This window comes from Schistocerca serialis, chromosome 4 (genome assembly GCF_023864345.2).
Source record: "Schistocerca serialis cubense isolate TAMUIC-IGC-003099 chromosome 4, iqSchSeri2.2, whole genome shotgun sequence".
NCBI classification, from domain to species: Eukaryota; Metazoa; Arthropoda; class Insecta; order Orthoptera; family Acrididae; genus Schistocerca; species Schistocerca serialis.
The window spans coordinates 862,652,462-862,665,740 of NC_064641.1; the positions used below are offsets into that span (position 1 = coordinate 862,652,462).

The 13,279-nt window shown below is 39.1% G+C and overlaps 1 protein-coding gene across 1 annotated transcript in view; it reads right to left on the reverse strand.

The window, feature by feature from the left end:
* The window catches only part of LOC126475014 (ATP synthase subunit C lysine N-methyltransferase), a 105,669-nt gene that overhangs the window by 64,962 nt on the left and 27,428 nt on the right, over positions 1-13,279 (reverse strand). The window contains exons 2-3 of the mRNA XM_050102552.1: positions 6,563-6,735; positions 3,562-3,750 (exon numbers count right to left, since the gene is read on the reverse strand). Coding sequence (XP_049958509.1) covers positions 3,562-3,750; positions 6,563-6,735 — 362 coding nt within the window. The remainder of the gene's footprint in view (positions 1-3,561; positions 3,751-6,562; positions 6,736-13,279) is intronic.

Sequence of the window (13,279 nt, forward strand, 5' to 3'; positions counted from 1 at the left end):
AAAACTTTTCTAGCAGGTCAGGAATAATACTAAATTAATGTGTGTTAAATATCAGTTCGATAACTTCAGCCGTTTTCGAGATTTGGACGTTTTTCTGGAAAAATCATTGGCGCAACAGAAAAGAGCTAGAGACTTCAAAATTTATATTTAGATTCATCTTTCATAATGATTTAATAAAAACAGTACTTTGGATTTCACATATTAAGATTTTAGTGGAAATTCATGATTTTGTGGTTTTCGTCTCAAAACTGAAGGAAGCAAGATAGATTAAGTAAGCTAATAAATAAGGCTAGGATGTTTAGATTTAAATAGGTTGGAGGTCCGCTATGACTATGAAGATGTGAAAAGTTTCTTTTGAATACCTATAAAATTATAGCGATAGCGGATCTCAAAAGGGCCAGTTCAGAGCTCATCTACTGCGTACAGTGTAATTTAATTAATTCTCTCGCCCAAAATATTTAACTTAGCCACGTCAAAATTTTATTATCAATACTTATCTGCGTGCTGAATGCACGTTTAAATTAAGAGCTTCATCGGCCATCAGCAAAAGAAGCTATAAATTATTATGTAACTTGAAGTGGTGCGTTACTAGCCCAGCGGCTAGGCGAGAGAACCGATTTGATCACGCGTTCCCTTAGCCGTCCGCACCGCGGGTTTATATATAAGGACGCTGCGCGAGGAGGCAAGGCCCCAGTTCTCTCCAGACGCTGAATGACACGCCATCTGTGTCGGGAGCCGCGTCGCATCAGTGTCACTGCTACAAACAGCCTCGGGTGCCGTATTAAGTTACTAGAGATACGCGGAACCATGAAAACATTTTATGTGAAGTGTTAATTCTGGAATGATTTTCATTATCTAGCTTCAGTTTGCGTATTGTCGTATTTTCACGTGCCGTCGCGGGACAGACATTCTACCAAATATTTAGCGTGGCGTTTGATGAAATATTTTCATCAAATTATGGCGAGCATTCTTTTTAACATTTAATTCGGACATTTATAGTTGCATCAGCGCATTAGACTCTGAACTGCTCTGTTAGTTAGGTTGTAGGGATACTTGTGTTTTTTTTATCAGTGAATTTCAGAATATACTCAACTATTTTGGAAAACCGTTTTTGATTAGAAATCCCGGACAATCTCCTAATTCCTCAGAGCTATAAGCTGCAGCTATAATGGTATCTCAATTGAAGTGGGCACTAGGATCTCTAATTACCGGCTCCATGTTTTATTAAATCACTTTCTGGGTGCCAAGAAGTAAATAGAGAGCCAGTGTTGAGAACGGCGAAAGACAGCATTAACAACATTCTAAAAGCCAGAAACTGATTCTACATGCAAGCATTTATACAGCAATCAGATTTTAGTTTATTTTTCTACAAACTTAACTCGCCGCCCCACAATATGCCGGATGAAATAAACACCCTACCGTTCTAGATTGACGTGGAGCTTGTCATCAGACTGCAAGAGGAGGTCACAATGGAAAATAAGCCCCTGGACCATGTTGGGGGTTTTACGGGGAGTGACGGAAACAGGCATATGACCCAGCCAGTCACAAGCGAGTAGCATCCGGGATTGGGCTGGGGATGCTGTCTGAATCAAGACTGCACCACTTCTCATCTTCGACAGTGCTGTCACTTCCCCAAACTTAACCTCAAGATGTTCAACAAAAAATTGAGGCTTCATAGGTAGAAAGGAGTCCCCATCCATTCTGCTACAGACTAAATACTGAGGCGAATATGACTCTCTTCTTTCTGTAGCCCTACATTCCTCCCATGGTGTAGCAAGGGAGGGAAACAATTTAGGGTCTTATCTGTCAGCATTGGACTCGATCTTGCCCTTTTAGAGACTGCTGGCACCGTACAGCCACCAGCAAGAGATGACCTAGTCCGCTTCATTGCGAGTCATCCGCCCTGATGCCACCCTCTCCGATCTGGGGCTCTCCCCATGGGCACCACCCAGCCACAGCAAAGGCCACCTAGCATGATGGCCATTGCTGGGAGTCCTGATGCCCCAGGAAGACAGGCATCTACTTCTTGGCATGTGTGGGGAGTTTACAGCTCAGGCATCTGTGGTGCGACCCCTGTATTGTCAGGGGGCTACCACCAAATGGGTTCATGATGGCCCCACCACAACGGACTGGCTACGATGCTGGATATTGGGCACAGAGAAAACCAATGCTGTCATGGGGGTGAAAGAGGACAGCAGACAATGGAAGAAGATGACATACCCCGAAAAAGTGTCCTCGCCCAAATAGTTGAATTGCAGGTGGAGATGCAAAGCCATGACAAGAGGTTCAGGAGATCGAATCTAAGGGAATTATGGATAACTCATGCACCATGTAAGGTGTCCTTCCCCATATGGCCCGCACTTCTGTAGAATTTGGAAAGTGGCAGGTCAAATCATAAAATGGGACCTGAATGTACAGGGCCGAAAAGCGTGAGACTCCTTTTAATCACCTCTTACGACAGGCAGGGATACCTCGGGCCTATTCTAACCCCCGGACCCGCAGATAACACAGAAATTAAAATGTGTCCCATACTGTCACAGTTTCATCTGAGCATCACAGGTAGACAGTGACAACATGTATATCTAGCCTTGCAACTGTTTTCAAATAAAAGAGCTCAAGCAATTCGTTATCTGTTGCCTGAAGAAGAGGAAATGGCAGAATTCTTTCAGCTCGTTAATGACTCTTTTTGACATTCTGAATTCTCATAGAATGATCAACAAAAAGACATTAGCAATCTCTTGCGGAACTAACGAGCAGCTCTAGAAAATTATCCTTGACAAAATGTATTCTTGCTGTGAAAAAATGCAGGTTGGAAACAGAAATCAACTACTGCTGTTCCTAAAAGGACTGTTAACATCAATTAATTCTTTATTTGGCTTTCATTCTGGCCATGTGCCACTTGGAATTATGTATATTTTAAAAGGACAGCTGAAATAGGATTTCCTCGAAAATTTGTTTTCTAAGATTAGAAGTATAGGTTGTTTTTGTCAACACCCTCCTCCAAAAGAAGTCAAACATCACCTGCATTGTTTCTTCTAAGCAAACGGTCTTTTCTGTGAAATTAAAGTTTGCGTTCTTTCAGCTTATGGGCAATTAGATCATTAGGTAGCCCTTTTCTATGTTTCAGTGCTGTACTGTAACGCCACACTGAAAATAAGTACAATGCATGTAGTAGACAACAATCAATACCCTTTGCACTGCATGTGACCTGATGAGGAATGGTGTGTGGCAACAAGGGGAACACAAATACTGCAAAGCAAGTAAAACACAATGTTGTCTGTATTCATTTCCCACCAACACAAGTAATAAATGCTGTCATCTGTGTTTTTTGCAGTTGTACAAGCATTGTAGAGAATATTTATACAAATGACAGATGTAAGACAAATGATGGAATCCATTTACAACAGTGAGACAAGGCTGATATAGGTCTTACGCTGCTCTTCTTTTTGCAGTATAACACAGGAATTATGTTGCTCATCTCCAAAGCATTAAAACAGACAAAAGAAGGTTTCCAAACTCTACTTGAACACTGTAGTTTAAGGAAATTGCAAATGAACCTACCATCTCTTCTACTCCAAATACTACAATATTCTTGTATCCATGAATGCTGAACTTCCAAAGATCTCTCCGATAGAATTTTGTTCTTTTATTAAGACCTAAAAAAACAGCCTTCAATCTTGAATAAGTTACCAACCATGGATTCAGTTCCACTCCATGTGCTTCAAACCCAGCTGTGGCAGCAGCAAATACCTGTAAAAGTTCAGAACAAAATCAAACATTAATAAATTTTTAACAGAAGAATATAGAAGCTAAAAACATACAGGTGGTGGAAGATAATTGTCTATTTATGATCTGATGAAACAGTTGTGACTGGAGTAGCGCTAACACACAAAAAAACAAAAAGTGGTAAGGAATCTTTATTTTTCATGACTTTTAAAACTTTTTCTTTGCCAGGAAAGAGAGAGACAGAGAAAGAAAGAGTGAGAGAGAGTGAGAGAGAGAGAGAGAGAGAGAGAGAGAGAGAGAGAGAGAGAGAGAGAGGGGGGGGGGGGGGGGGGGCAGCAAATACTAAAATATAGATGAACATGAACTTGGCTGCTTGCAAGGAAAAGTTGCTCTGATAACTTGTCACTACACATTTCTCTCTCCATTCAGCTATTTTTGCTATTGCAAGAAAAATTTTCATCTTCAAACCTGCATTTTATCACACACTTTCAAACCATTTTAAATAATTGTTTTTCATTTGTCTTATCTGGTACCATATTTATTTCTGCCCCTTTTATTTAATTATTTTTCTGTTTATTTTTCAAGCATTACTGGTGCCCTTCTGTTTATCATTTCGTTTTGTCACACTATTTAGTTTGTGGCAGTTATACTTTCTTGCAATATTGACCCACTCTTTCTTATTGTCTTTTACTGTTTTCTCTTCATCCATTCCTGAAATCTTTTGACTTTTTTTAAAATCATTTCTGCATTAAGCTTTGTTTGTCAGCTTATCCCACTCTTTAAAGCACACCATCCTCATCTCTCTTTGCACTTCATTATGTCTTTCACTTTTTAATTTGCCACTACTATTTTCCCCCTACAGGCATGATTTAATCCTTGTTGACTTGTTTACCCACATTTCATATATGTTGTTTTGACTTCCTTCTAGCACTGTCTGACAAATATTAACTGTCAAAATATATACATATCTGTAATTGCATCCATGCCTTGTCAAAAGACAATTTACTTGGTTTTGAGTTTGACCCTCCCCTTTTTCCCCAAATCCTTCTGTATTACACACCTGAAAAGGACCTTCTTTCATGTATATTCCCTACCTACAAAACTGCTCAACCCTACTCCATAATCTAAAGAAGACACAAACCATACCACCAACAATCTCAGTAAGAATGAAATTTCCGCACTGAGCTATCCATGCACGGCTCACAACCCGTCCTCACAACTTTACTCCCTCTAGTACTGGTCATACCTAACCCATCAGTCTAGTTAAAAAGCACGCCATCACTTCCACCTTTAAGCTCTCAGGTTTTCAAATCTCATGCATTGCAGTCACCAACAATCAGTCTTTCCTTCTCATCCCGTCCGGTAAGTCTCCTGAAAGCTGGGGTTCTGGGTGACTTTTCCGAACTGTCCCCATTTCCTACACCTCAAGAGTCCTTTTAATTCATCCCTCTTCCTTCCCCTTCAATCCTTCTGTTGGCAGAAGGAGCTACTGGCTCCAAGAGCTTGCAGGTTTCAGTACCTTTATATTTGTGTTCTCCTGCCGCCATTCCGTGAGTAGATTTTTTTTATCAATCCAATTACATCACATTTTTAAAAATTGATTGTTTTCATTGACAGAATATGTACGTAGTAAGTAAACTGTAAAGCTTTCTACTAGCAAGATTAGTGCCAAGCAGTCAATTACACTGAATGACAAAACACAAACTGTATACAGTAGTTCCTCGATATATTGTGGAAAGCGGAGATCTGGGTAATTATTTCATAGAGTCATTTGTAACACTATCCTAAAACCAATGTCTGCAAAGTGCGAAGAAGGGAATTACCTATTCAAGGTACACCTGGCCCATGCCATACACCTGACCTTGATTTAAAACTAGTGCCTTCCAGTTCTTCTTTTTAGTTCTCTGTGATATCTTAATATCTTACTCTAATTCCTCTGTACTTTTTGGAGTTTCTCTCTGTTGTTATATCAGCTTTCTCTCTCTCTCTCTCTCTCTCTCTCTCTCTCTCTTATCTTCTCTTTCTCCCCCCCCCCCCCCCCTCCGCTCCCAATTGTTCATGTTCACATGGCACATGGTCACCACGATTTATTCTGAATTTTTGCTCTCTTCTTTCGCTTTTCAAATATACTCTGCAATTTAACAATATAAAGAAAAGGATAGTTGATACTCACCATAAAGCACAAATGCTGCGGCACAGAAAGGCAGAACAAAATGACTGTTGAAAAGTTAGTTTTCAGCAAACAAGGCCTTTGTCAAAAATAGACAATATACGCACACGCACATACTCATGCAAATGCAACTCATGCACACATGACCACAGTCTCTGCAGCTAGAGCTCTGACAAGAGTCTGGCTCCAGCTACCAGAGACTGTGGCCATGTGTGTGTGAGCTGCATTTGCATGATTGTGTGTATATTGTCTATTTTTGACAAAGGCATTGTTGGATGAAAGCTAACTTTCCGACAGTCTTTTTGTTGTTACTTCCTGCAAGTCAGCATCTCCACTTTGTGGTGAGTAGCAACTATCCTTTTCATGATATTGTTATATTCCATCCTGGATTTTCCACTGTTTGAACTTCTGCTGTTGCAAACCTCAGTTACATCTGACTTCTGTCCTGGTTTTTGAGTCTCTGCTTTCACATGGTTCCCCTAACGGAGTAGCTTCTTTACAGTTCTAAGATACAGGTTTTATGACCTGGCCCTTCTTTCATGAGGATGCTTATTAGATTTGGTTCTTCTTCCTCATATGTTTACTACATAACCTGTTCTTTTTTGCATGTACAGAAAAAAGTTATGCACAATACACACAGTTACCCAAAAATAATTAGATTCTTACAATTCTGCCGTCTCCACTGCCCAGATCAATGACATTGCCCTTCCTTTTTCTTAAAAGTGTTAGTACATTCTGAACCTGTACTGTTGTAGCAGGGACATATGGAAGGCAAATTCTTCTTAGAGCTGGTGACACAAAAGGGGCACAAGCCAAACTTATGGCAACAGCAGCACCACCTGTAATTTAAAATTATAATCCTTGTTAAAAAGATACATCAGTTAACATTTTGCAGGTGAAAAGCAATTCTAGCCCAGTATCATGAATCTATATGTAAGTTTCAGGAAGGATGAAAGGCACACCAAACAAATCAGGAAATCACACTAACATTTGGTACAATCTCTCTCTCTCTCTCTCTCTCTCCAGATACTTATGAGTATGTACTACACTGACCATGTGTGGGCATAACAGTGTGAGTCTATGCACCAAATTGCATCTGCCCTGACAGCAGATGTGTGTGGGGTGTCACTGTAATAATTCAGCAAGCCTGATGCAATATTTCAACGTAGCTTAGCTTGCTGAACTAGAAGAATCAAAAGTATTGCACAAACTCATGCAGTATGAAGCAGGGCAAATGTCCACACTGGCAGTGGTAGTAGTGTTTCAGGATACACGGTGGGTAGTAGCACCTATGCACTATAAGCATGCCACTTCTGACTAAAAGTAATTGATATTTTGTAACAAAATTATTCTCAGTCTCACAGCTCAACCAATACTAAGGGACTGGGCCAGGTGAGATCGTCATATGGACCTTCTAGCACAAGTCATAAGGCTGAAGCCAAACTAGGGCAACAGCTTTATATGTTAAGTTCATTTTGGACTTAGTGCCGTGGTGCAGCAGGCCATCCTAGGTCTACTTCAGCAGCATGTCAGAACCCTGCCCAGGAGACTGTGCACACAGTTGTCTTCTGGCATCACAGGAGGAGTACCTCATTGTGGAAGGCTTCCCCACCATGATGCAGCCTAGGTGCCACCCTGGGCCACACGAGATTCAGCACCACCGAGTACACATACCACTGGCACGGCGGTGTCACTGCCAGTTTATGGAATGAGGCCACCGGTGCATGCCAGAGAACTGTGTCAGCATTAGGGGGTATATAAGTAGGCTCTCCAGCAGAACTCAGTGGCCAGCCAGCCACTGATCTGGTATCCTACGCAGTGCAGATGCTTCAGTAAAGAATCTGTTACCTTTGGAGCTGCCTTTCTCTGGAGCCTCCTCAGCTCCCACTTTGCCTGTATCAGGGTGGAGGTGTTGAGGACTCAGCACCCGGAAAGAGAAGTGCTGCTCTCAAGGGAAGAGGATACGGTGTTATCAGCCATTGGTGGGCACTGAAGGTTGAAGGTACTTATTAATGCATGGGAAATGTGGAATGAGGTAAGGAGGCAGGAAGAAGTATTCAATGGATTTTGCCATAGTGCCAAGAGCAAGAAGTGTCTGCGGAGTGTTATAAACTGCATACATTCTACACGCAACTACAAGAACAAATGAGGCAGGTAGTGGAAGTTGTGTGACATATACCGTGATTAAGAGGATGGTTGGATGATAGGGCTAAAATTTTAAAGACAGCACTCGGAACGACTGAGGAGATGCAAACACATTAATGCTGAATATGTACATTGTACACATGAAAGAATAGCTGTCTTTATGTTACCAAAATCAGTTTAATCTTAGTTTAAATAAACTGACATCATACGAGCTAAACCCAGAATCTGGGTTATTTTCTACATCTTTCTTGTCTAGCTTGCTGTTTATTTTATATTATTGCTGCCCATTTGGATGTATGACAGCAGATCTTAGCAGTTTGTTACCTGCAGCAGTAATAAAGGAATAGGTACAGACTTGCAATTTTAAAGCAGCAATTGAACAGTACATGACAATGTTATTTGTGGTTGGCACACTTTATACATAGGTGCATCTGCTCAAGGTTTAAAAAGAAAGTCTAGAAATACTACCACAGTTTAATTCTTGCACTGATGTAAAGGTGATTAATATAGATATTAATGTCACTGACGTTGAGATACATCTGGAATTGCTAAAATTTAACAAAGGTCCACGGCCCGATGGAAGCCCCCAAATTCTATAGAATATGCTCCTGCATTAACCCCTATTTTAACCATAATATATTACATGTCCCTCAAACATGAAGCTCTGCTGAGTACTTGGAATAAAGTACGGGACACACCTGTCTACAGTAGGGATGGTGTTTATCGCTGAAACAACTGGTGTTTGGTTACATCAGTTGTTTCCAATCCCAGTTTAACCTGACAGTTAAAACAGTACAAAATCACTAGTTTCTGAAATAACCACTTACTGTTTTTGTTATTTCTATTACTTCCTGTAACAATGTAAAATTTGAACAAAGATTGAAAAATTTTTACACCCTCAGTTTCAATATACATACAATCAAATTACTAAATTAAATATGCAAATAAAACGAAAACTTTGCCTGTCCACCATCTGCTGCTTTTCTAGACGAGTGATAAGTGGCCGAATACTACAAAAAACAACAGTATTCTCCTATTGGTTCTAATGATTTGAAATTCTGCTCAAAAATCATGTTTTAATCTAGGGTCATACCACTATATGGGTGTTACGAATAGTCAGTGCTAAAGGGTGAAAACAGATCAAAGAATTCTATTTTGCATGTTAATTTGTCCATTTCCAAGGGCTACAAGCAGATGAAGGCATATTTCGTAGACACAGGCAACATATCAGCTACTTTCAATTTTTATTGTAAACTATGAATGAGTTGTTAAGTTATAAGTTTTCTCCTTATATGATATCACAAGTCTGTTGTGGCTCCTCCCATTCTTAATATTTTAAAAGAAATGGTACCACACTTCATATAATACTTCCAGAGCAGTGATTCTCCACCCTGTAAAACAACTAATGTCTGACGATGACAGCATGAAACTATCATATAGACCATACAGGACAAGCTATGCACTCTGCTTGTATACATGTATCATCCAATAGACCATACCACAAGGTAACAGGTACATTACTGTCTCAGCAATGCTGTACCAATTAATATAACCATGTGTTTGTTGCTCATTTCTGTTGGCACTATTATTAAAATAGCACCGATTTCTTTTCCCATTTTCTATAATAACAAAAATTCTGAATCAATGGAAATTTTACAAATAAAAATTACTCATTTTTTAAATCAGGTTTATTTCAGATCCAAAATTTTTAGCACTGCTACTGTGGCTAATTCATTTATAATTGATTTTTTACACAGCTATTAGTAAAAAATAAAAAATATCAGTTATAACCAATACCAAACAAATACCAAGAAAAATATCAGTTATTCAGAACTAAAATGCCAGTATTGGTTTTAATCAGTCGGTTTTGCATGTCCCCAGTCTATAAGAAGGGCTGTAGAATTGATACATAAAACTACCATCAAATATCTTAGACAGCCATCTGAGATAGAAACTCAGAACAGATTCTAAGCTCAAACATGGTGAGTTATGTTGAACAGAATGACAAGACAACCAGCAAGGATCTAAAAATATCAGTGATATGGAATCCAACTTGTACTTTGTCACACAACATCTTGAAAGCCATGGGTCAAGGCAATCTTGACTTCCAAAAATCAATCAACTCAATAGCACACCAATGCTGATGATATCACTTGGGATATAAAATGGAATTTCTTGGTAGAGAGGTCTGTGTTGTTTATGTCAATTTGTTATCATGATTTTATTTTAGCACTGAGTCACATCAATGGATAAAGGTATGGTTCTCAACGAGGGATAGATAACAAGCTCCAGCATGACACATGGCCATGCACAAGAGTCAGGAGTGTGATAATGAGTCTGTCAAGTCGAGACTGAGACACTGTGATGATAGTTACACTGAAAAACACATAGTATGAAAACTGACAACAAGTTGGATAAAGTTAAACCATAAGAATTAATCATTAAGTCACTGAAATCATAAGAGGACTTTACTGGAAGCTATAATTACACTACTGTTTTTCTAATAATTTTGATAAAATAATCATGTTAAAAACTTAGTATGATCAATAAGAGAAATCTGATGAACATAAGCGGTAATAACCAAGTGCTGATGAACTATAGTTTACAAATCCACTATAGCCTTCAAAGTGAAAGGTTCTGCCATCGTGTTAGGTCACGAGAAGTATCCTGTAGTCACAAGTTGCAGATGACCAACAGTATTGTGTGTTGCTTGAAATTCATCACATACTTCAGACATTCTTTGGAGTGACAATGAAAGATTTAATATAAGAAAAAACTGTGATTATTATTTCATTTGATACAGTGTTTGAAAATGTGAATAGGCATTGCATTCTTGTCTTCAGTGGCTCTCAATTGGCAATAAGCTATTGTGTGATATTTGTTTTCTCATTACAACAATGAAATGAGACAGCATCCCTTCTTTTGAATCAAAAGACTCGGAATTTATCATTCAAGATAGAATTAGTGATTGTCAGTACTATCCTATATCCCACTATTAATATGTCAACTAAGACTCTGTGTCCAACGGAGAAGATAACTAATGGGACATCAGAACAGCCATAAGATGCAAGGTAAACAAACTTTCTAGGATTTGCTCTTGAAGTTCATCTGGCATAGCCCTTAACATGCAGCTTACAGTGTTAGCAAGATCGACTCCATAATGTGGTATGGCACGAACTTCCCTTGCAATGAAAAATTACGAATGGATACACTACATATCATAAACAGAAGTAGAAAGAAACCTCAGGTGTACCCCAGGGATATGGTTAGGGTACTTGTTGCTTATATTGCAGATAAATGATCCTGCAGAAAATATTAGTAGTAATCTCAGACTTCCTGCAGATGATGCAGGTGTTGATAACAAAGTACAACCTGAAAAAAGCTGCACAAGTATTTACACACAGGTGCACAAGTATTCAGACATATTTTGATAATATTTCAAAGAGATGAAAGACTGACAACTTGGCTTGAATATTCAGAAATATAAAATGAAAAAGCATAGTATCCTAAGGCTACAGTATCAATGAAACACAACTGACATCAGTCAACTCCTTCAAAAACTCGGATACAGAGCTTTGTACAGATATGAAATGGAATAACAACACAATCTCAGTCATAGGTAAAGCAGGAGGAAGATTTTGTTTCATCAGTTGGACAGTAGAAAAATGCACTCCGTCTACAAATAGATGCCTTACATAACAACTGTGTGACCCATCCTAGAATATTACTCAAGTGTGCGGACTCATATCAAACAGCAAGGGCACATCTACTGGGGAAAGGGGGGGGGGGGGGGGGGGTTGCGTTGCGCATGGACCCCAGCTCTCAGGGGAAGGAAAAAATACAGTGCAGTCAGGTGTTTTCCAACAAGAAAATGGATTAAAATTTGGTATTATGCAGGTTTTTAACAGGGTCAGAGCTTGAACTTCTTTATGGCTACTTATTACCGTCCATCTTCCAAAATATTAAAAACACTCCATACTCCCAGGTCTAGGATCCCCCCTTACAAACTATCATATGGGTGCCTTTGTCAAACAGGACTATCAAGGGATAGTGAACATTACAATTAAGGGCAGCATGTATGGTCACAGGTTTGCTTGAGCCATGGGAGACTGTCAGAGAGATGCTAAAATGTCAGACAAAAGATAGAAAACAGTTATTCCGTGAAAGCCTACTTAAGAAGTTCCAAAAACCAGCATTACATAAGGAATATACAAGAAGCATCTACATTTTAATCATGTAGGGACCATAGAGACACGGACAGGTTAATTGCAATGCACACAGAGACTTTTAAACAACCATTCTTCTCCAATCCATATACAAATGGAACAGAAAGAAGCCCAAATAAGTGGCAGAAGAGGAAGACCATATGCCATGCATTTCTTTGTGGTCTGCAGAATGTAAACGTAGATGTATCAGTTGCTATTTAAAATAAATAGTGAAGCAATGGTGAAAATCGTTATAGACATGGAAAAACAACTTGCGTGGTAGGTAACTACAATTTCACATAACACTGTGATGTCCAACCAGCGTTTATACTGATATATTGCTCCACTGTTACAAATGAAACACTACTTTCAATCAAATTTTTTATGCTCTCTGTCTAAAATTAAATCAGTAATGATGAGTGTAATGTCTAAAATGAAATCAATAATAATGAGTGTAATTGCACCATTTATTATGAAACAGCTAATCAATGGTATTACATTAGTGCAATTTAATTAAATAATCAGTGATTTTTATAACTACATGCAACTGCAAGCTAGTTCCTTTACTTGTTGTATAAATTGATAAAGATACCATAGTTCTTGCCATGAGCTCATACCATCAGCTTCAATAGAAAAAGCTGTCTGGAGGGGCCAACTGAGTGGTGTAAGAATTCCAAATGGAAGTGATATTCAGAGAAAAAGGTTTTTCAGATACTTTCAGAGGCACAGCTATTGACCCTCTGAAGGAGAAACAAGCTGAGAAAAAACATGACCGGAGAAGGATGCAGGAACTTATTGTGATGCAGATGAATGCAGGGCCACTCGCTCAACTGCTTTCATGTATGATGTCAGCTGGCATGTGGACTAAACTGAATACCATGTGTGAGAAAGAGTATCCAGTGAGCATTCACCAACTTCAACATTTGGTGATGACTTGGTGAGTACAGTTATGTTGAAAATAGAAGAAGTCAATACTACATTGAAGCAAGCAGGTGAACTACCTTCAGAGAAAATGATAAAAGTTGTCAATGCC